Genomic DNA, 22636 nt, shown 5'->3' on the forward strand with positions numbered 1-22636 from the left:
TTTTTTTTTTTTTTTTTTTTTTTTTTTTTTTTTTTTTTATGTTTTGATTTCTGTAAGTTTGTAATAGCAGGAAAATTAGAAACTAATTTCTCAGGTACTCTCCACTATAGTATTATATTTTTTCCTTGATGAACAAACTGCTTTTTTTACCCCATCTTTTCACAACGGAAAAACTTGGTTAGATAAGCCAGGCGGATAAGCAAACAGGATGAGCCAATCCATTTCCAACAACGGCCCTTCAGCTGAGGAGCTGCCCCGTGTGGGCACCGCCCGCGCCGGAGCGGCGCTGTGCGGGAGGAGCGAGGCAGCCCGGCTGCCCTGCGCTGCTCGAGAGGAGCGGTATAGCGCTTGGGTACAAAACGTGGGTGGGAGGAACGTACTTGCAGTTTGGCTTTAGCTCTCATTGCTCTACGGTTATTAATGACAACTAAACGACGTCAATTTGCCATAACCGAGCCCATCCGTTCCTTCCCGCCGCCCGCCGGCTCTTTTCCCGCTCTCGGGAAGGCGGGAAGGCGAAGAGCGCCGCGCGCACAGGCGCGCGCACAGGCACGCGCCCGGCCCACCCTACGGCCCCTGCGGGCAGCCGGACCGTGAGCGCCCGGCGGGGCGGAGCCGAGCACCGCCCGAGGCGGCCGCGGCGCCACGTCAGTCCCGGAGCCGCCCCGCCCGCCGCCGGCCCACAGCCGGATCCCCGCGCGGGCCACCCTTCCGCCCGACGCCGGGTGAAGGTGCCGCCGTCCCATGCTGCCTCGCGCCCGGCCCGCTCCCTTCTCCGGCTCCCTCCGCTGCGAGCCGCCGAGCTCCCGTCGCCGGTAAGAGCCGTGCCGCTCCCGGGGCCTCCTGGCAACCCCGCCCCGGCTGCACTCCGCCGCCCCGTTACCTGAGGCCTCGCCGGGCGGGCGGCCCTCCCGCTGCTGCGGCTGCGGCGCGTGCGGCTCCGCGCTGAGGGAGAGGCGGCCCTGCAGGTGGGCGCGAGGGGAAGGCGGCCGCTGCAAGCACGCGCTTAAATACGGCGCGAGGGGCTGCTGTGCTGCGCTGCGCTGCCTGGTGCTGCCGTGCCCAGTGACCGCGCTGATACACGGGGAAGGGATGGTCTGCTGGTTGTGTGGTCAGCCAGCAGGCGGTAAGCCGACAACAAACTCCGCGTTCAGGTGCAGAGCTAGCAGTGCGGCTCAGTGCTCGTGTGTATTTGCTGAAGGAACTGGAAAACGTGCCTTTTTTCTCCCTGTTTTTCATAGACCGTAATTCTTGCAGGACTCATGCCGTGAAGTAGGGCAGCCAGAGCTGTGACGGGGGCCCTCAGGAGCGCTGCTCTGTGCCCCGGCTCCATCGGATCACTGGAGGCTCTTCTCAGCATTAGAACTCGTAAACTTCCCAGAGGCTCCACAATGGAGTTCTTGTTGTCCAAAGGAGATTACCCTACATCTTTCAGAAGGTCTTTACTAGTGGTTTTAGTATGTGTAATGGTTCTTGTGTGCACTGACCAGGACTACTATAGTTTACTCGGAGTATCCAAAGAAGCAAGTAGCAGAGAAATAAGACAGGCATTCAAAAAGCTGGCACTGAAGTTACACCCTGACAAAAATCAGGTAAGTTATGTCCTTAGCAGATCAGTGTTGTTGAGCTAGTAGATTTAATGATTGAACGATGACTTATTTTATCTCAGATGTTTATCAGTACTTGTGATGTACCACCTGGTAATGTGGTTTAGCTCAGATTTTCTGCAGAAAAGGTTTATGCGTAAGGGTAGACTAGTAATATGTGGTTGCATTGTCATTTGGATCACACTAAAGTGCTGTAGGAAAAAAGACAAGATCATTTAATTCTCTGTTCTGTTTTTGTAAAGTACAGGAAAACCCACATTTGCACCATATTACCTTGTTGGTAAACTGGTAAGTTTCTGTTTAGCTTAAGGAAACTCACTGTTGCTCTGCTGGTAAGTCTCATCCCAGATAGCATCCAACAGCAGCCTGTTTTGAGGCAGCAGTCTCCTAAGTGTCAAGAGCAGAAGTTGTAGGACCACCTGAGTGTAACAAGGAAGATGAAAAGTAGAATGACTAGAGAAAAATGCTGGAAATGGCTCCGTGCTGCTGTATTTTCCAAAATAGAAAAAAAAAAAAAAAAAAAAAAAAAACTTTTAAAAACTTAATTACTGTTCATTTGTTTGGTGTTTCTTTTCCTGAAATAATCAAAAATTCATGAGAAATGTGAGGGTTTAGCTCTTTAAACATATGTGCAACGGCACAGAGCCTCAGAAGACACCAGTGCGCCATGTAGGCCCAGAGATAGCACAGATTTTCAAACTGGTTGAGTAGGGAAGTAGAAAAGGCTATCGGGGAAATAGGAAGCCGTCATTCTGTTTGTTTCATTGTGAAACAAGATGCATTCTGTTTCTCTGCTGCTTCTTTGAGTCCTGGTACATAATGCATTTCTGTATGTCCAGAACAACTTAGTGAATCTATTGAGTTCAGAAATACACAATAACTTCTTTTGGGAGATGCACTGATGGCACACTGCTTGTTGGAAGAGGCTTCCTGCTGAATTTGCATGTATGCTCCTGCTTCTCTCCCCAGTGCATTATGTATCATATTTTCAAGAGAATAAAACTTGCACAGGATCAAACAAAAGTTGGGAAAGCTGAAAGAAGAGGCATCACTGTGGAGAACATTACAGCTCCCTACCTGGTAGCTTTGTATTTCAGTTGATGCCTTAGTGATGAGGATGAGGAAATGAGTAGAAGATGCATTGGGCTTTAGAAGAGGAAAACTTAATTGCAGTATTCATAGAGTCCCCTGTGTAGTGTCAGCTTCTGCTGCACTGGGCAGCATTAATAGGGACACTAAAATATTTCCAAAAGTTATTTTCTCAGCATTGTATGTACGGTGTGGCTTACTGTTTGCTTACTAATTATAGTTTTTCCTTAAATAGAATGATCCAAATGCCCACGACAATTTTCTGAAAATAAATAGAGCCTATGAAGTACTTAAAGATGAAGATCTACGGAAGAAGTATGATAAATATGGAGAGAAAGGTCTTGAAGATCAGCAGCAAGGAGGCCGCTATGAAAGCTGGCACTATTACCGCTATGACTTCGGTAAGGGATGACGTATGCTTGGGATTTGTTTGGAATAGTCCAAGTAAGTGCAATGTTCAGTTGCGTAGCAGTCTTTTTACATCAGAACCATCTGATGCATCCCCTCCGCACTTCTGCTTGCTCTGTTCTCCCATAGCTGTCCTTTTCACTGTGTTGAGCCAATTTTTTATCTCCTGTTGATGGTTACCCATCAAATTCCAGCAGTGTTACGTTCTACCTGCCTAGGTTTCTGTTCCTGCTGCCGACTCTTTTAAAGTGCCTTTTCTTTTTCATTTAAATTCCAGTGTTGCTATTTAATTTTTTCAAATTGTATATATTTTTAAAATACTCAGTGCTGGAATTGCATTCTCAAGTGGATTTTGAGAGGACGTTTCTGCATTGTCAAGCACGTTTTATATACAAATATACAATGAGAGATCAGTAAAGGGATGGTAGAAAACGAAGAAAATAACAGAATAATAACTAAAATGATCTTGAAACAAGTTATTTCACGTTTACCTCAACAGAGTTTGTATAGTTGTCAGAAAGGGCAGAGATGAACTATTCCTTTTTTTTTTCAGGTATGGATAATAAAAAAATAAAAAAGTCTGTGCAACTTGAAACTGAGCGAATTGGTTTCAAGCACAGGAAAAATGAAAATTGCTCTAAAATTTCTTCAGATAAACAGATTTAAGAAATCATTTTTGTCTGAAGTTGCGCTACTTGGTTGAAAAGCAGTATCCTTGACTGCCTATTAACCAGTTGTTTCTGATGGTTTATTTATACACGTACTGGCTTAAATACAGATATTTCTGTGTACATGTGGTGAGTGTGTGCAATATATTGTACGACATGCATAGATAGTAACACAAAAGGCAGCTTGTCCACTGTGGAGGTTAATTTCCCTCGTCACTGATGTGTATGTTATCCTTGCGTACCTCGGCGTGGTGGGATCTCAGCATGGCAGGCTCTGTGTCCATGCTAGCACAATATAATGGTGTCTCAATATAGTACTGCTGTTATCTCTTCTCCAGCTTTCTCAAATACTTGAAGTAGGAGGCCACTTGTAATGTTGTTCTAGGTAGGAGTGTTTGGCTTTCAAGAAAGCTGCTATTCTAACTTTCTGCAGCTTATTCCACTGCATCCACCTGTTCTATTAGTTGTACAAAGCTGAGACAACCAGAGGCTGAGACAGGAAGTTAAAGCTTCTGGATGCTGCACGTAGGGCCCTCAACTGAGAGCTGAACCTTTGTGAATTGCTGGTTGATGCAGTTTCTAATACACCTGCTGTAATGTAAAACCTGAGCTGTCACCTAAAAGCCCTCCTCTGATAGGAAGCAGCAGTTCAACTCTTCTTTGCTCAACGATTGATCTACTAAAACACCAGAAGAAATTTTCTGTTCCCTTGGTGGCTTCAGTAGCATGAGGGAACAGCAGTTTGTGTGAGAGTAAACTGAGGTGACACATTGCTAAATAAATATAGCTAAGTCATAAAAATTCTCTGCCAACTTACTGTTTCAATTTACATGTACTGTTTTTGGTTTCCTGTCTTGTTAATTTGTTTCTATATTAAAAAAAAAAAAAAAAAAAGAAGGAAAGGAAAAATTTAAAAATTGGTTGTTCTTTTAATAGGTATTTATGATGATGATCCTGAAATTATAACATTGGATCGAGGAGAGTTTGGTAAGTTTCAGTATGTTAGCTTGACAATCTGACAACCCAAAGTAACAGTTTTTACATTCTGGTGTGTATTTCTATAGGCTTATATTACGTGTCTTCAAACTATTTTTTGAACTGTCAGAAAACCATCTTTGTATGGGGAAGAAACATCCTTTAACAATTCCTGACAAACTGTAGTTAATTGGCATCTATGCACAGTTTAATTTACTTTGTGAGATCTGTAAGAGGAAATTACTTGGCTTAGTTTTTGTCAATAGTGTGAGGATATTTTAATATAGGAAAACGTACCTTAAAAAGTCGCTATAAAAACGACGTTCACAGTTGCAGACTGAAAGGCACGGAATTCGTGTGTGTGGGCGTGCATTTTGTTGCTGGTGTTTTATTAGTGAGAGTAGTCATTACCTTTCCTATTATTTTTCTAGTTACCATCAGCTGATTACGTTGCATTTTGAGCTATTAGACAGGATTTCTACATAAAGCCATGGCCTCGTGGAACCCCAAAAAGAAGCAAGGCGATCATAAGGAAGTGGAAAGCTTGATTGTGTAAAGTTGTTTTAGCAATTGTGCTTTGTTGTTAAGGTAACCAATCTCACAGTAGCAAACATTTCAGCTAGGGTAATCTCTAAAGAGTGCATTTGTTCTCAACAGGACTCGTGTTGAAATTCAGGGTGGTGATATCCTCTGTAGAACAACTTTCATTCGCTTGCCTACAGTAGTGACTATGCAAGCAAGATGGAATCTGTATCCACTCTGAGTTACTGTTACTGGCTTGTGTCTGACATCAGGAAATACTCTGTTCAGCTTTCAGGAAAGCAATATACATAGGTTTGAGATATGCATACCTGCAGTGTAGTTATTACTTACGTACAATTTTCTTCTCTCTATCTAGATGCTGCTGTTAACTCTGGAGAGCTGTGGTTTGTCAACTTCTATTCTCCTCGGTGTTCCCACTGCCATGACTTGGCACCTACGGTGTGTATAGCCAGCACAAAGCTCTCAAAGTGCTGCTGCTCAACTTTGTCATTACTCAGCATGAAACTTGAGGTGGATTTTTATGCTGAAGTGGAAAACAACTCCAAGATCTAGAAAAAAAAATATGCTGATCTTTTTTGTTATTTCTTTATAGGAAAATAGCCCTTTTTTTTTTTTTCCTCTCTTTTTTTTTCCTAGTGGAGGGAGTTTGCTAAAGAGATGGATGGAGTAATACGCATTGGAGCTGTCAACTGTGGAGATAACAGAATGCTGTGTCGAATTAAAGGGATTAACAGTTATCCCAGTCTGTATGTTTTCAAAACTGGAATGGTAAGTGATAAAATTTCAGGCATTTTTTTAGAAGGACTGAAATTGGGAAGAGTATTTCTTTAACCCTTGCTAAATCATATATTTCTATACTGCTTTCCATTTATCTAATTTCCTTGTAAGAAATTAAATTTTCTCTTCCTTCATAGTGATTAAAATTTAGATAGCTAACTTCTGTACATGTTTTATACTGTGAGTTCTTTGGTTTTTTGTTTTGTTTTGTTGAGCCTTGTTGTTCTTGGTTTGTTTTTGTCTTGAATCACTTTGCTCTCCAACAGTAAACTTGTGATCTTTTCTCTAAAAAAAAAAAAAATTGCTGTACAGAAGGAAACTTCTGATTTGGGAAGGTACTGTCATCAGTGGTGCAGCAGCAAAGCAATGAGTCTGAACCCTTAGACAGGTTCTGCTTGTATTTTAGAAGTCCATTATAGTAGTAAAAGAACATTCTGTATGACTGCATACCTAAAGAAACCTGGAAATTGCTTCCACAAGTCTTCCTGCACACCAAGAGGAATTGTGCATGATGTCCTTGGCACCGCTGCTTAACAGGCAGTTGCAAAGAGTTGCATGCAAATTGCACCTGCATCGTTAGGTATATTTTGACAATATTAAGATTTGAGAGGCTGAGTGCAGAGATTGCTCATGTCAGTCCATTTAGCATATGCACAATTTTAATTCTTATTTAAATAAAAATATAATCATTAGGAGCTGGCATTTCTGAGATGTAGTCATCCCTTGTGTTGCTTGACTTGAGAAGAAATCACGTTACAAAATTGAAATAAAGGTTAAATTCCAAACATTTCAGTAAGAGAGAAGAACACAGCAAAAATCTTCAGAGAGGGGAGGGAAAAGTGAGTCTGACAGTTGTGTAAGTACTGTGAACAAAAGCACTGGTATACGTGTGTACGTGTGTGTGTACAGACTGTATATAAAGTCAGCAAATACAGTTTATAAAATATTTTGTTCTTTGTCTTCTGTAGCAACCTGTGAAATACTATGGAGACAGGTCAAAAGAGAGCTTAAAGAACTTTGCCATGCAGTATGTTACAACCACAGTCACTGAGCTGTGGGCAGGTAATATTCATGTATTTTGCTCGGGGTGCTGCTCTTGAAATTGCTTTTACACTATAAAAGATGGCAGAAGCTAGGTGTAAAACAAAGTCTGCCCAAAATCTGCTGTTGGTTTTGATAGTAAAAATAGTGTTTTCTGTACTTAATATAAAAGCTTCTTGTTTGAGTTTATACTGAAACCAGTCACAAACTGATGCAAATTGTTTCATTCTCAGGAAATTTTGTAAATGCCATTGAGACCTCATTTGCTTCTGGCCTCGGTTGGTTGATCACCTTCTGTGCTGAACGTGGGGGTAGGTGTATTACGCTCATCAAAAAGGCAAACAGGAAAAAGTGTTCTTGTTGACAATGACATGATCACTTCTGCTTGTAATGAAGAATAGATTTGTTCAACATCTTAGAAAAACACAATATTTGGGCTGTGGGGTCATTTAAGCTCCATTCTACAGGCATTTTCACTAAAGGAACATGAATAGAAAGGTTATGGTATTGTGATTCTGTAATGTCATGTGAGTCATTAAAACAGCACTCAAGCACCACCCCTCAAGAAGGAAACAGGCAGAAAAGGTCTCTGGCTTGAGTTTCCAGCTCAAGCTCAAGTAACAGATACTGCATGCTGGCTTGTCGTGGTACCTGATTGGAAGAAAGGATGAATCCCCCCACCTTAAACTACCAATACCTAAAAATGAGCTGAATGTCATGGACTCTCTTGGGATCAGTATTAGATACAGCAAGAGAAAGCTGTCTGGGTTGGCTGGTAGAGCTCAGGAAATTTGCTACACCTTTGACAAATAAAGATTTCTCCATCCTATGAAGAGACCTTTGTTCTGAAAAATAAATAATCAGAGTTGCAGTGTGACTTACATTTGTAAACAGTTGGATTTCAAGTTGTAATCCTTTTGTCATTAAGTTTTCAGCTTTGGTCCAGTTAGAGTGAGGATGAAAGGTCATCTTAGTAAAGGAAAATTAAACTATTCAAAATAAGTCTAGATAGATTATTTGAGCATATGATAAATATATTACAGTGAGTTGTTATCATTTTAATCATAGGGATTTTATATTTTAATTTAAATCTCATTCCAAGGCAGCCTATAGATATGTTTTTCATTACTTTTATTAACATTTCTTCTGATATCATTATTTAAGCGTCTTAGTACAGCAAATAAACATTTTAGTATAACTTTTAAAATAGATATTTCTTTGATGAAACAAGAGAATGCTATTCATGCTACTTTTAACTTACAGTAGACAACCATTGGTTGTCAATTTCTGGACAGCTTGGTCACTGCAATACTTCACAACTAGCCAGGAAGCATGTTTGAAGGGGTTGCCTTTATAAGGGAGAAAGGGGTGATTCTAAACAAGAGTAGTTACAGTTAATAATCTGAAGTCTTATGTTTGCAAATAAATTACTTTTATTTTGCAGATTGCTTGAGTTACCAAACACGTCTTAAGCTTGCTGGCATGTTGGTAAGCAGTGTTTCATTTTGAAAGCATTACCTGTAGTTTAAAAACAGAATTGAAAGCCTGAAGTTACAGCCAAAACTTTATGTTTAGTGTTGATTTTCAGAGCAGATATATATTTTGACTTAGTAACTATTGGAATTATTTTCACATTTTATATGGCTCTTTAAAAATGTTAAGTGATATTTGACAACGTGATCTCCTTCCATTTTCTAAATGTATGTAACAATTTTTGCTGGGATTTTCAGTAATTTTTCTGAACCTGAAATTTAAAGATACTATTCTTGTTTTTTTTTTTTGTGATGTCTTTTTGGTTTTTTTGTTGTTTTTTTTTTTTTTTAATTACAGGAAGGTCTTGCTAATGTAGGCTGGATGGACTGTGGCACTCAGGGTGAGCTTTGTGATAATTTAGATATCTCATCTAGTACTACAGCATACTTTCCACCTGGAGCCACCATAAATAACAAAGAGAAAGGAGGTGTTTTGGTACGAGTTGTTTCTAAAAAAATTCTGTATTTAGATAAGATAAGGCAATGGCATTGACAGAGGAACACACAAATGATGTCCAGATTGCTTATATACAACTGAAAGGATAGCATGGGAGTGTGTTGTTTTTCTGTTTCTTTGTTTAATTTTTGTCTTCTAAACTTGTGTATCCTATGAGTTTGTATCCCACTTGGTTTCTAAGGCAGCAATCCCTGGAGTAGTCTGCAGCTTGCTGGTGTGCAGGCGGAGTGGAGGAGAGCAACGGTGCAAGTAGCACCAGCCTCTAGTCCTGCTAAGCCACCTCTTCTGGAGCCTCACAGAGTGGCTGTAGGAATCCTGGGGGTGGGATGTGCTTTGTGACAGGCCCAAGAGCTACTCCTGAATCTGCTCTCCAGCTGTTCCAGGCGAGGTTAGGAGGTTTCCCACATGCCCCTACTTTTTCCTCCAGGAAGAATATGCCCCAAGTATCACAACTGTGAGAAATGCTTTTCTGAGCAGAGCGCTGACAAACGTGATGAAAGCACTCCTACGCTGTCTGGCAGTAGGGATGATGCTGTTCAGCTCTGTTTTAATATTGCGACCTCCTCCTACCTTTGCATGGCAGCTTTAACTCCTTTAAGTGATGGGAGATGTTCCTCAGTATCAAGTATGGCCTGTTACTTTATTGCTGCTACTGTTGTCTGTATGCTTAAAAGGAGGAAATTAAAATCATAACCTACCCATTTTCAACTTATACCCAACTTACTCATTCGTATGAATTCCTTCATGGTATGAATTACTGAAACTTAGAAATACATACCATGCACTTAGGGAAGGCAGTAAAACTAAATTTGAAGCTTTTAAAACTTGATTTTAAAATTTAGTTTGAAATTTGAATTTGAAGACTTCTAGCACCCATTCTGACAAAATTCAGTATCTTGAGATAAATGTGGGAAAGCAAGCTAAAAAGCAGTTGTCTGAGAACGTTGCTATTATATATATGAAAAGAAGTTGATCAAATATGGTTAATGACTGTGTTTTTCAGTTGATGGAAAAGAACAAATCAGAATAATTTTGCTGATACTTTAGTACTAATCACTGATAAATGAGGTTGATGTTAACAGTTCTTTATAATCAGCAGTTTACTTTCCTTCCCAGTTTCTTAACTCCTTGGATGCCAGAGAAATATATCAGGAAGTCATGAAGCATCTGCCTGACTTTGAAATCATCTCTGCAACATCATTAGAGGTAAATTCAAAACAAAACACATTGACAATATCTCTAAGTAACGTCACCACCTGTTACTTTAAAATTTTAGATTATCACATGATACCCTTTTTTTCCCCTCCAACCAAATTATTTAACGTTTTTTGTCAACAATTTACTTCTGTAATTTAGCTCAACAGAAGTAGTGGGGTGCACATGTGGATATTTTAATTATAGGTAGATATTAAGAAAATAGAAAACCATGGAAATTGCCATTGGAACTCACAACAGTAACTTTCTGGTTAAAATCTAGTTCAAAATCAGTGACAATTTGATCGTGTGGCAGGAGGGAGGGGAGGACAGCCAGGCTCTTCTGACACTTGTAGTAGTAGCAGATTGATCCACAATAGAAAATGTAATGAAAACGAAGTATAGAGAGTAACATGTAGCTACCATGTTTTCAGATTTCTTTGCCTCTTTTCACTTATGATTTAGTAGAAAGAAGTTCAGTGGAGGACTAATTGAAAAAAACTTGAGTGTGGGAAGAGGTCATGTAGAGATCGACTGAATAATTGGGCATCATCTTTCCATAAAACAAAGAATCTGTGAATTGGTATAAGTGAGGAATAATGGTGTTTGGTTTTTTTCCCCCCGTTGAAAGGACCATCTAGCTCACCACAGATGGCTGCTTTTCTTCCAGTTTGGGGAAAATGACAAATCAAGCGTACAGGAATTTAAGAAACTGAAATTTTTACTTAAAGACGAACACATTCAGGTAAGAGTGCTCACTTACGCAGTACTGGCCTTCGTTTGTATTCAGAGAACAAGTTGGTCCTTACGATTTGCTACTGCCACCTCTGGTACCAAAGAGAGATGCTGTTAGTATGGTAGATGAGTAGTGATGTTTTTAAATTAAAGCAAGTGGTGAAATTTTCCATCCTATCTAAATAATTTAGAAATAGTTAGGAAAAATTGTATTTTACATCTTTTCCCTCACAGCAAATACTGCTGCAGATCTCATTCAGTTAACAATCAAAAGTTAAAGCTTAAACGTGAAATTGATGTACGCAAAACTGTATTATTCAAAAATCTCTATCGTTATCTTGAAAGTCATCTTAGCAAAGAGAAACCAGATTCAATCTTTGTACTAAAGACACGTGGATTGCATTACTCTATAAGCTGTGGATTTCAAAAAATCATTGCACTGCTAGAAGGATTCTAGCATAATTTATTTCAGGAGTCTTTCTGCTTCCTTGAAGAAAGTAAGAGAGATTCTTTTTGGTGTCATTCTATTTTGACCTTTTAATTTGAAATTAGCAAAACAACCTAATATAGCTGTGACAGTTTTGCTCAAACATCATAGATGTAACATTGTCTTAAGAGCTGTTATTTTTAAAAAGGCTACTGGTTGTCCATGGTTTTTACTGCTTTTATTATGAATTTATCCTATTTTTACCGCATTCCAGACTGTTAGTCTGTATAAATTTGGATGCCTTAATTAAAATGGCACTCTGTTAAATAGGTTGGCAAGTTTGACTGTCTTTCCTCTCCAACCATCTGCAACAAACTATATGTGTATCAGCCATGTCTAGCAGTGTTCAAAGGAAAAGGAATTGAAGATTACGAAATTCATCATGGTAAGGGACACTTTGGCAAGACCAAGGCATTACATAACCACTTTAAGATGATGCCACGTTTGGCAAACTGCTCTTCTTTATTAAAGGAGCAGTTCTGTAGTCTTAATATTTGCTTTTTGTCTCTGACATTAAGGTAACCGTGCATAGACTTTTCTTTTCTCTCTCCTCTCCCAGAAGGAGGCATCAGATACTAAGAGATGTACTTTGCCTTTTCTATCTTGTCTATATGAAAGTCACCTATATGTTTACATACAAATGAAATCTCTGAAGCTAACCAAGACAGCGTACGTTTTGGGTAGGACAGCCAAAGAGTGCTGCAAGGCACACACTTCCTTGAGACTTAACCTGCCAGCTTTACAGTGCTGCCACTTGAAAAACTTGGATTTGATATCATGTCACTGCACTTAAAACAAATTCCTTAACTAATTTCAGTTCAAGAAAGTCGGTATTAAGACTTCGCCACTTATGCTCGTTTGGTTTGGTTCCATGAAGGATTGTAGCTGTAGTAACTGTGTACCTCTAAAAGGATTTAAAAAAATGGTATGATGTACCATGTAAAAAATGGTACAATGTAAAAAATAATGTACAATGGTACAAAACTGTAGCTAGCAATAACTGGTGTTTGATCCAGAATGCAGTACAAGGCAATTATGCATGATGAGGTTCTGAGTCTTCAGCCTCTCAGCTACTAGAAACAGCTTGCCAGGAAATCAGTCAAAACCTAAGCACTGTAATCTTAAAGAAGAGAGAAGAAAATTTTTTGACCACCTGGAAAAGATGAACCATATCTGATAGGGAAGGATGGTCCCATGCATCTCATGTGTGCTCTCAGTATATAAGGTTTTTCCCTATCTGCAATTTCTACTCCTGCAGAAAAGCCAAGAAGAGGTTGTGCACATGCAGTATTTCTACATCTTTTCATAATGGCATAAATTATAACTAGGGTCAGAGAAATATATTGGACTACAATGCATACATTTTTCTGAATTTTGATTTGCTATTTACAAGGCTGATGGCACACACAACTTTTGCCAGAAGTCACATCCATCCAATATTTCTAACAACACGATATCAAGAGATCTTTCATAAGGTAAAATGATTTCCTTTCTACATCATTCTTTGAAGGAAAGAAGATCTTGTATGACATTGTTGCATTTGCCAAAGAAAGCGTCAACTCTCATGTTATCACACTGGGACCCCAGAATTTTCCTGGTAAAGAAAAGGAACCGTGGCTTGTGGATTTCTTTGCACCGGTAAATATTTAGTATCTACACGACCCTTTTTAAAAAGTGTTATGTAATTATGTAACAAAATGCTATCAGTATCTTGAAGGTGTGCTTCAGCATTATGAGACAGTACAATAATTTCTCATTCCTTGGCAGCAATATTTCCTAAATTGCATGGATTGTTATTTTTAGTGCAGCTTGTTGCCAAAGCAGCATATTATTCTTTTCAAACAGCTGATGTTCTCCTGAGGCCAGCTGCAGGGCCAAGCAATTGCCTTCATTTGCATTTTGTTTTCCAGTGGTGTCCTCCCTGTCGAGCTCTGTTACCGGAGCTGAGAAAAGCATCAAAACATCTTTATGGTCAGCTTAAATTTGGAACACTAGACTGTACAGTCCATGAGGGGCTTTGTAACATGGTAAGCTGCAGGAACTTATGTTTGACAGTTTTTTTTTCTTTTTATGTGTATGTAACAGTACGCTGTTTATGTGTTCTAAAAATCTTGGCTCTTTCTCCATGTTTGAATTTGCTTAGTTTTGCTTCAGTTATCTTATCTGGGTAAAAAATGGAATTACTCTCCCTGAATTCTCCCAAGTGCTACATTTTAGCAGGCATCAGCACATCTTATTGTTTATAAGAGCTTTTTCTGTTAGAAGCTTTCTATCTGTATTAGAAGTGTGGACATCTAAAAACACTTAAAGCTGTTCAAAAAAGGGAAAGCTTTTAAGTCATGTTTAGGCGTATTCTACTGAAGAACTCTGATTTTGAAAGCATCTGCATTCAATGTTAGATAGTACAGATCCTCATATGGCACAGGTCTTCACCTGAGGCTAAGATAGCCTTTAAGTTAAGGTTTAGAAAGCCTGTGGATTAACTTCTGTTTTGTGAAGGATGGCAAAAGAACTGCTGACTAGCTTTCCAATTCAGTACAAACTGCCATCTGAACATAACTGGCATTTTTTCTATACAGGTTTCAAACTCCACTCCACTTGTAAGTTTAAGCGGTTGTGTAGCACAAAAAGGACAGATGAGCAGCTAGGAGATACCAGTACTAATGGCAGTTAAAGGAATGTACAGGACACCTAATAATTCCTTGTACCTTCTTACTGTGTTTTGTTAGCACAACATTCGAGCTTATCCAACAACTGTTGTGTTCAATCAGTCTGACGTTCATGAATATGAAGGCCATCACTCTGCTGAGCAGATCTTGGAGTTTATAGAGGTACGTAAGTTATAATCCTGGTTGGGATCATGCTGCGTTTGCAGCTTATCCACAAACAATTTGTTGGAGGACCAAGATTTATTTTGGTTTTCATTAGACTAGTAAGGCTGGGAATGGAAAAAAACCTTCAGCAACAAGTGATACAGCAAGTGTCAGTCTGGGACTTGAAACTTAGTAGATTTATTTGCCTACTCTGTCAAGTTATTTCTTTCAAATCAGTAGCAAATACCTGAAGATACTTTCCAATCTGCAGAACAGTGGTAATGACTTCTACCTCATAGAATGGGTAATTTTGAATAAAAGAGGAACATTCTCAGAGCTTAATACAGTCAGTGTGGGATGATAGCTGGAACAGGACAACTTCTAATTGCAAAGTACATGTCCATAAACTGCCTTTGCCATAGGATCTTAGGAATCCATCTGTGATCTCCCTAACACCAGAGACATTTGTTGAATTAGTTGAGAGAAGAAAACGAGAGGAAATCTGGATGGTTGATTTCTATGCTCCATGGTGTGGACCTTGTCAGGCTTTAATGCCAGAATGGAAAAAAATGGCCAGGGTAAGTGACATTCAGATGTTGTTCTGCTTTTATGTTTCATTCTGTGGAGTTACTGCTGTCTTAAATTTGTGTGCTGAAAAAGTCTAGTGATTAATATCATGAACAAAACAGGAATTCATACTTAGCAGTTTTACACTGCTCCAGATACTAAGCTTTTTGTATGTTTTGTATGTTAATGTTCAGCACATGAACACTGTAATCCAGTGCTTCCTGTTAATGCTGTTAAAAGGTGTGTTTTCAAAGCTGTGAGGAACTTTAATTTTATTTGATACTTAACACCTGGCAGAGATAACAGCTCTGCATTTGGTTAAAATAAAGTCTGAAAAATTAAAGATTTATCTATAATTAGTTGAAATAATTTACCCCTTTATTCACAGTTATTCTCTGTGCCCATTAGTCACTTCTAAGATGGCACCTAGACCTTGGTGAAAGCTCTGGTTTTGACTTAAGATTAGAGGAATTTAGTCATACATATCTTAATTAATTCTTGTCCTTGCAAGATATTTTTTCCAGAGATTTTGTTTCTTTACTGAAAGTAAATAAATGTTTAATTCAGCACTCTTTAAGGGTGATGATCAGTTAACTGAATGTCACATCCTTCCCACTCACACTAATTGGGTATGGAAGGATGTTTTTCTTTTGCAAGGCCATTAGTGTTCTCATTTGCAAAGGTAGTACTGCAATCACCAACAGTCATCTGAGCTTTCTTGGACATTTTTTAGGAATCCGAAGTAGAAACTTTGGGCAAAACAAGAGGGATTTGAAAGCTAGCCTGTGACTTTCAGATTCTTTAAACTAGCCTGGACTAGGAGTTCTATCTGAAGCTCTACATCAAACATCTGTGAAGTATCACAAGCCCTACAGAATACACTCTAACTATAGGCCTTGCCCTTGCTAGGTGGGTTTGGACCTTTGCAACAAATTCAGCATGTCTAAGACACTTGCAAGCTGTGAAACCCATAGCATAGCTACAGTGTACTGGGATCTGTCTTAACTGCTGAGCCTAAGATATGAAACATGGTAGCCATACCCAATAGCCACCCCTTGTGTGTTCCTTTTAAGCCAAGACAGGTGCCTTGTAAGCCACATACATCATGCCTTATACTAAAATGGTACTGACTGCTAGCAGCAAAGCTGGATGGCTGGCTCCCAGTAGATACCAGTGAGCCATTCAAAGGAAAGAAGAAAGCCTTGAATCATCGTGGTTGGTTTTGTTCTTCAGCTCAGTTCATTCAAGCAATTCAGACATCAATTCTGAGACGGCAGTATTATCAATTAGCATGTTTGATTGTTTCTTTTCCTAGATGTTAAATGGATTAATCAGTGTTGGCAGCGTGGACTGTCAAAAATTTTACTCCTTCTGTCACCAAGAAAATGTTCGGGGATATCCTGAAATAAGACTCTTTCCTCAAAAATCAAGCACAGCCCATCAGTATTAGTAAGTACCTCAGTTCAGAAAGTGATTGCACACTAAAGTCACATGTTCTGATGCATGGAAAAATTTTCATTAAAAGCTATTAAAATAGGCTTCTATAATATTTTCATCCCAGTCATTGCTGGCTTCAAACACCTGCCATTTTAATCTGCTGTCGCATTTCAGTAGGTTGAACTGAAACTCAGGAACATGGCTTTTTCTTTCTTCTTGTTTAGCAGTGGCCAGTTTTAAGGTCAGTAGCCTGTTAAAGTAAATGTAAATCATAGAATCTAAAAATATGAATAGGCTTAATTAGTTGCAGCTTCAAAGAACAGTATGCTATAAATGCGTACTGACCATCCTTTGCATCATTGCAAAGATTGTCTTTGTACATCATCTCATTCACTGTATCATTAGTATGGACACGTTACTCATTAACACCACCAGAAATTCTAAGGGAAACGAAATGTAGCCAAAGAGCTTGTCCCCTTTGTTTCACAGTATTGTGTCGAGCTGGGGATTTCAGGAGGTAAATGCCACAGGTCTGAAATATCAGATAGCTCACTTCTTTTACAAACTGGAAAGCTGAGAAAATGCTGGCAGATAACAAACTAGTGCCTCTTCATTCTAATGCTTAGCAGGCTTGGTTTTGGTAGCTTTCATCATGGGATTGCTTACTTTTGAGTCTTCTGGACAAAGTTTTTCCTAAAAACAGGTTTTTATTTCTTATTTGGAAAAGAAAGTGGTAGATATTACTTGCCAAATTCATAATTGTTACTTTTTCCTGCAAAAATATGATGTGTCTTTAAAGAGAATTAACCTGAAAACGGTCAGATTTTCAACAGGTTCCTCTATACTGATAAATACTTTATGAAGCTGTAAATTGACACTAAACTTCTTCTGGAAGTTCAAACTAAACAGTGCCTTGACAGCCCATATAATAAGTCTTTGTCAAAGATCCTACCTTGCCTTGATTTTCTACTGTTAAATTGAGGGAAACATATAAGTGACAGTAGCTTAATTGTAATAAAGGAATATCAGTGAAAATAAAGGTTTTTCAATTGAATTCTTATGTTTCTTAATGTCTGCAGTTCTAGAGTTGGTACTAAAGATCATCCAGACTTTCAGCTAGCAAAGCTCATGCACTCCCCAACGTGTTTCTCACTCTTGCTATAGAATTGTTGTATTTTCTTTGTTCTACTACTCCTTAATTCTCTGCCTTTGAATAACAAGACCTTTATTTTCAGAATTGAAAGCAAGGCAAAAATATACTCTGAAATGTATGCATGCTTTAAGGTTCATTATTTCATCATCCACTTAACAAAAAGAAACATTTCTGTTTCTTTTCTAAACAGAAAGCCAAGGTGTAACCAGCTTTTTGCTTTCTTCTTACAGTAGCTACAACGGGTGGCACAGAGATTCATATTCACTGAGAGGCTGGGCATTAGGGTAAGTTGACAGCATTGAACTTTGCAACCAAGTTACATAGAGTTGTGTTTTTCTAGAATTTTATATCCAAACTGTATGTAAATCAAGAACTAGAAAACACTGACACGTATGTAATGCTTAATTTAAGATTCTAATGTTACCACATCTTTTAAATCAAGCTTTTAAAAGCATGGAGAAATTTTGCTCCTGTCTTCCCATTTCCTAAAAACTGTGTTCTTTTGTCTACAACTTCTAAGAAGGGATTCCTTAATAGTACAACATGTAAAGTAGGGATTTCCAAACCACTTTTCTTGCACTTAAGTGGAACTTGCATATGTGTTTGAGACACCAAACAGATGATGACTGTTGTTCTTCCTTTCCTCAGATATTTGCCACAAGTGTCCATAAACCTGACTCCTCAGAGTTTTACAGAAAAAGTTCTGAATGGAAAAGATCACTGGGTCATTGATTTTTATGCACCCTGGTGTGGACCTTGCCAAAATTTTGCTCCTGAATTTGAGATCCTCGCAAGGGTAGGCTTTTCAATATACTAGCAGATTGCTCTTTTTCTACTAGTAGTGGTTATAATACTCAGGATCATTCACCAACACACTATTTTTAGGTAGTTGTCCAAAAATCACATGCTTCTTTCTAGCTGCAGGGGAGAAAGCCTTTAATATTTCAGTTTTTAAATAGCTGTCTTGGTTCATTATTCACTGTAGATTTTTTTATTATCTTACAGATAGGCAGTTACTGTCCTTGTACAGAGAAAAAAAATTAATAGAGCATTTCACCCTCGTGATAGCGAGAGAAGACTTATTTCCATTTTTAAGTCAGGTGTTCACTGTTTTCACACTAGTCTGCTGTAATTTCAAATCAAAACCTCACTAACCATCTTTTCATAGTAACTGGGATATGAGATGCACTGTCAGTAGAAGTCTACCCTTTGGGTCCCCTTTGTCAGTGGGTATTGGCCCTGGTACAAAAACATGCACGCAGGCCCTCCTTTAGACAAACTTCAATCCATGACTGGGAGCCCCTTGGAACTGTGGTGTGCTGTGCTCTGAATTCAAGTGCGTGTGCTCTGCAGAACATATGGCAACTTTGCTAAAGGCTGTGTGACGCCGAGACTGACGCGAGTGACTATGAGTTATTTAAAAGATTTGAGCAACCTCTCTTGCTTATTTTTTAGCTGCACTGCTGGCTCATTCAAATTATCTGCTTATAGTCAGACATGGAAACTTGAAGCTTGTTTCTAATAAAAGTATTTCATTTCTTTTTAATAAAAGTATTTGTTTTTAGGCCATTAAAGGAAAAGTAAAAGCTGGAAAAGTAGACTGTCAGGCATACGGTCAGACCTGCCAAAGCGCTGATATCAGAGCCTACCCTACTGTTAAGTTTTACCCCTACCAAGGAACAAAGGTAAAGTGTCTCCCTTTGTGTACACTGCTGGGCAGGTGCCGGTCGTAGCAGTATCTCATTTCACATTAAACTTAGACTATTTCTGTAACACTGAAGCACACAATTTAGATATTCAAGAAATAAAATTGTAATTGATTTTACTAATACCCAAGTTACAGTAGTGAAGTGTTACTGAAAAATAATAAGTTGGAAATTAACCAACCAGCAGCTAAACTAGAGACTTAATCAGATCTGGGGTTTAACTGAGCAGGAGACTCAAGTGACAAAACGATTTTGTAAACCACTTCTAGCATTAGCTACTGAAGTGTCTCTCAAAGTCAAACGTGGGCATTATCATTGTGGCTAAAGGGAAATGCACTTCCACTGCAATCATTAGTGTTTCATTGTAATTTTGACTTATAAGATAGAAAATTGATAGAAAATACTTGTTTTCCATCTTAAGCCTTTATAAACTACTTCAATTACAGAGGAGTAAGACTAAGATCTATTAACAGATTAGTAATAATAATTTTTTAAGAACTGAAGTGTTCAGATAGTTCTAGGAAACTGCCTTTATTCTTGTACAAGCAATTGACTACTCTTACATTTCAAGAAAATTGCAGTCTTCTTTAGGTGCGTTAATTAATCTTAAACAGAAGTATTTCAATGTATATTAATACTTAAGCCAACTCAACTATACTTTTTTTTAATCTCCATCTCTTACAACAAAATGCTAGAAATCCTTACTCTCACAATTCCATCAAATTCAATAAGACTTTACTGGGTTAAGAGTAATGGCTTCTCAGGTTTCCAAATAGTGACCTACCTCATAATCAACATCCAAGAAATCTATCAAAAATTGCAGACTTTTTTAATGTTGACAACATTAAATACCCAGCTGAATGAATGTGAGAAAATGGCAAACAACTGTTTCAGATTTCCTTAACCTAAATGACCAAGTTTATATAGTTCTAAAAACTGTATCTAGAAGTGGTTCTTACTGCAGCTAAGAATTAGCATTGTTAAAATAAAGTTAAAAACATATCATGAAATCATAAATTAACCTACCAGAGCTCCACTGTCTGCCTCCTTCCACTCCTCTGGAATTTTATCTAGAATTAAGGAAATTTCCTATTCAGTGTAGTGCATGGGTAATGTAACAATTTTTTAGATTATTTTCCTCTTTTTCATTTTTAAAGAAAAGTATTCTTGGGGAATATATAGACAGCAGAGACGCAAAAGGCATTGCTGACATCTTGACTGAAAAATTAGAAGCAATTCAAAATAAAGGAAAAAGAAAAAAATCTAGGAATAAGGTAAGCATTCTTAATTCTGGTGCCTTCTGCAAGATACCTTATTTTAAAGAATAGACTTTGCTAATATTTGCTCTTTGTCCATGAAGTGTTACAAACCTTCTATCTTCAGGTAACACCAGGCACGCTTTACTTGTGGTCTTGTTTTGGTCACAATTACCTATTCAGTTGTTCACACCCGTGGATACTGCAACAGCAGTATTCTCTGATACCAGCTTTGTCAAGGCTCAGCAGAATTTATGGTATTCATGGGACAGGGCAGCTGCATTGAAGAAAGATTGAGATGCACTGTGTTCTTAACTGTGATCCCTAGACTAGATTTAGAAAGCAGGCACCAAAATGTAGAAGCTGAGTTTAAGACTGGAATTGACATTTTAACTCAGAAGGTACTTCTTAACAGTTGTGTATTACGCCAAAATCTCAGTTGGACAAGCATTTCTTAAATAGATAAGTTGTTCTTATTACTGTATCTCATTATCATTCTCTGAGATCAAAACAAATCTTATCTCAAAACAGAGAGAGGGAAACTTATAATCAAATAATACAAGTAAAAAAAAAATAATCTGGATGATTTTTGCACTTCTAGTACACCTTAACTCTTTCCTTTCTTGTCACTAGGATGAGCTCTAACTGGTACTGGAGGTATCTACTGGAGGTAGATAGAACTCAAGATACTCCAAAGCTGTGAATATAGAAGATGCACCATAAGGAAATATAAAGCCAGTTACATTCATGACAGGATAAATGAAATGAAAACTAGTTTGAGTTCGTGGGCACACGTGACTGTCTATATGAATTCTGCTGAACCGGGGGAAGATGAAAGCATTTCCGTTTGGGGGGAGGCATTCACTGTTTCTGCAGCTGAACCGTGCATGTTCCTCTTCTGATGAACCAACTGTCTTCTTCTACTCAGCCAGTGGAGATGGCCAGAAGTGTGGACTGTATTGCTTTTGCCTACCCATTCATTACTTTGGCTCTTTCTGAACACTCATGGATGTGGCACTCAGCCTATGGCTGAAAATGCTCTCAAACCACTCTGCAATGCAGAAACACAATGAGGGATTGTCTAGTTGAAAGACGGGATTACTCCGCTTTAAGTATGTGTTATTGTCTGGTAAACTGCTAAGAAAAAGTTAAATCAGGAAGGGGTAGCAGGATAGGTTCACTGATACACAGCATGCCTGCCCTTGGGCACATTATGATACTGTGGCACTGGTGGTGCCAGGCTGAACATAACTTTGAAGAGCTCTTGTTTGGCTGTGAGGTTTGGGGGTTCTGCTGTTTGTTTTTTTTTTTTTTAGTAATTAATTAAAAATTAAAAAAAAAAAATCAAGGACTCAACTGTGTTTCCAAACATCAACTTTCAGAGTTTGAATTATGCTAAAGAAGCATCTGTTTAAGTTATTAGGTCATAACATTACTGTTGTCTTTTTACATATGAACGTATTCTGTGGACGTATTTAACTTTTTTGGTATTGCCACTTTTCCTTTCTCTGCAAAGATGTTTTGGGTTTGTTTTTTGTTTCAAATCTTTTGGTAAACAGGAAAGCAAGTGCCTTTTTAATTTAATAACGAACACTGTACAGTAGAATGTCTCCTCATACATGATAGTGTAAATTCTGTTCTTTAGAAGAGTACTATTTTTCATAGCTTCTGAACTGACAAAAATTACTGAAGACAATAGGAGTTACACATGGAAATACTTTGTTTTCTCAATAAAGTGCTGCTCAGAATGCCAAACTTGTCTCTCTGCTGTGGATTTACATTTGACTTCATAATATTCACAGGACAGTACTTAGTAAATTTGTAAATACATTCAGCCACAAGTAATTTATTATATACAGAAGGCAGCAAGAGATAGATACAAGCAAAATATTCTAGTCATTCTGAGAAATTCAAATGTTCCTCAGTCAGGGTTATCTACAGTCCTTGGGACTTCCGTAATATATTAGCTAGAAAGAGAAGACTTGCATTTGTTTTTATTCAAATTGGTCTTCCCACATCTAAATCAAATCATCTAAATCAAAACTTAGTCACAGTCAAAAAAGGAAAAATGTGTGACTTGAATACAAACTAATCAGGATCATGATTACATTAAAAACCAAAACACACTCAGTATGTGAGCACACACCTTCAGGACTAACGCTGTAAGGCAAACTAGCGATACCTCAGTGCT

At 38.4% G+C, this 22636-nt stretch overlaps 1 protein-coding gene across 2 annotated transcripts; it reads left to right on the forward strand.

The window, feature by feature from the left end:
• Positions 1-716: 716 nt before the first annotated feature.
• On the forward strand, positions 717-22200 carry DNAJC10 (DnaJ heat shock protein family (Hsp40) member C10). Of its 2 annotated transcripts, XM_042874602.1 has the most exons (23): positions 717-815; positions 1258-1592; positions 2932-3097; positions 4709-4759; positions 5646-5728; positions 5927-6058; positions 7036-7129; positions 7342-7419; positions 8553-8596; positions 8939-9076; positions 10214-10303; positions 10923-11036; positions 11784-11898; positions 13024-13151; positions 13424-13540; positions 14243-14344; positions 14749-14904; positions 16209-16342; positions 17714-17767; positions 18132-18279; positions 19049-19168; positions 20347-20463; positions 21079-22200. In XM_042874602.1, the coding sequence occupies exons 2-23, from the start codon at positions 1392-1394 to the stop codon at positions 21088-21090; spliced, it is 2394 nt and encodes a 797-aa protein (XP_042730536.1). In that variant the 5' UTR covers positions 717-815; positions 1258-1391; the 3' UTR covers positions 21091-22200. The 2 variants fall into 2 exon arrangements, with proteins under 2 accessions (XP_042730536.1, XP_042730537.1); XM_042874603.1 differs by lacking the exon at positions 717-815 and having other exon boundaries at positions 1036-1592.
• The last annotated feature ends 436 nt before the right edge of the window (positions 22201-22636 follow it).

The sequence above is a fragment of the Lagopus leucura genome, unplaced genomic scaffold (genome assembly GCF_019238085.1).
Source record: "Lagopus leucura isolate 7727_CA_CO unplaced genomic scaffold, USGS_WTPT01 Super-Scaffold_100012, whole genome shotgun sequence".
In the NCBI taxonomy this organism is placed as follows: Eukaryota; Metazoa; Chordata; class Aves; order Galliformes; family Phasianidae; genus Lagopus; species Lagopus leucura.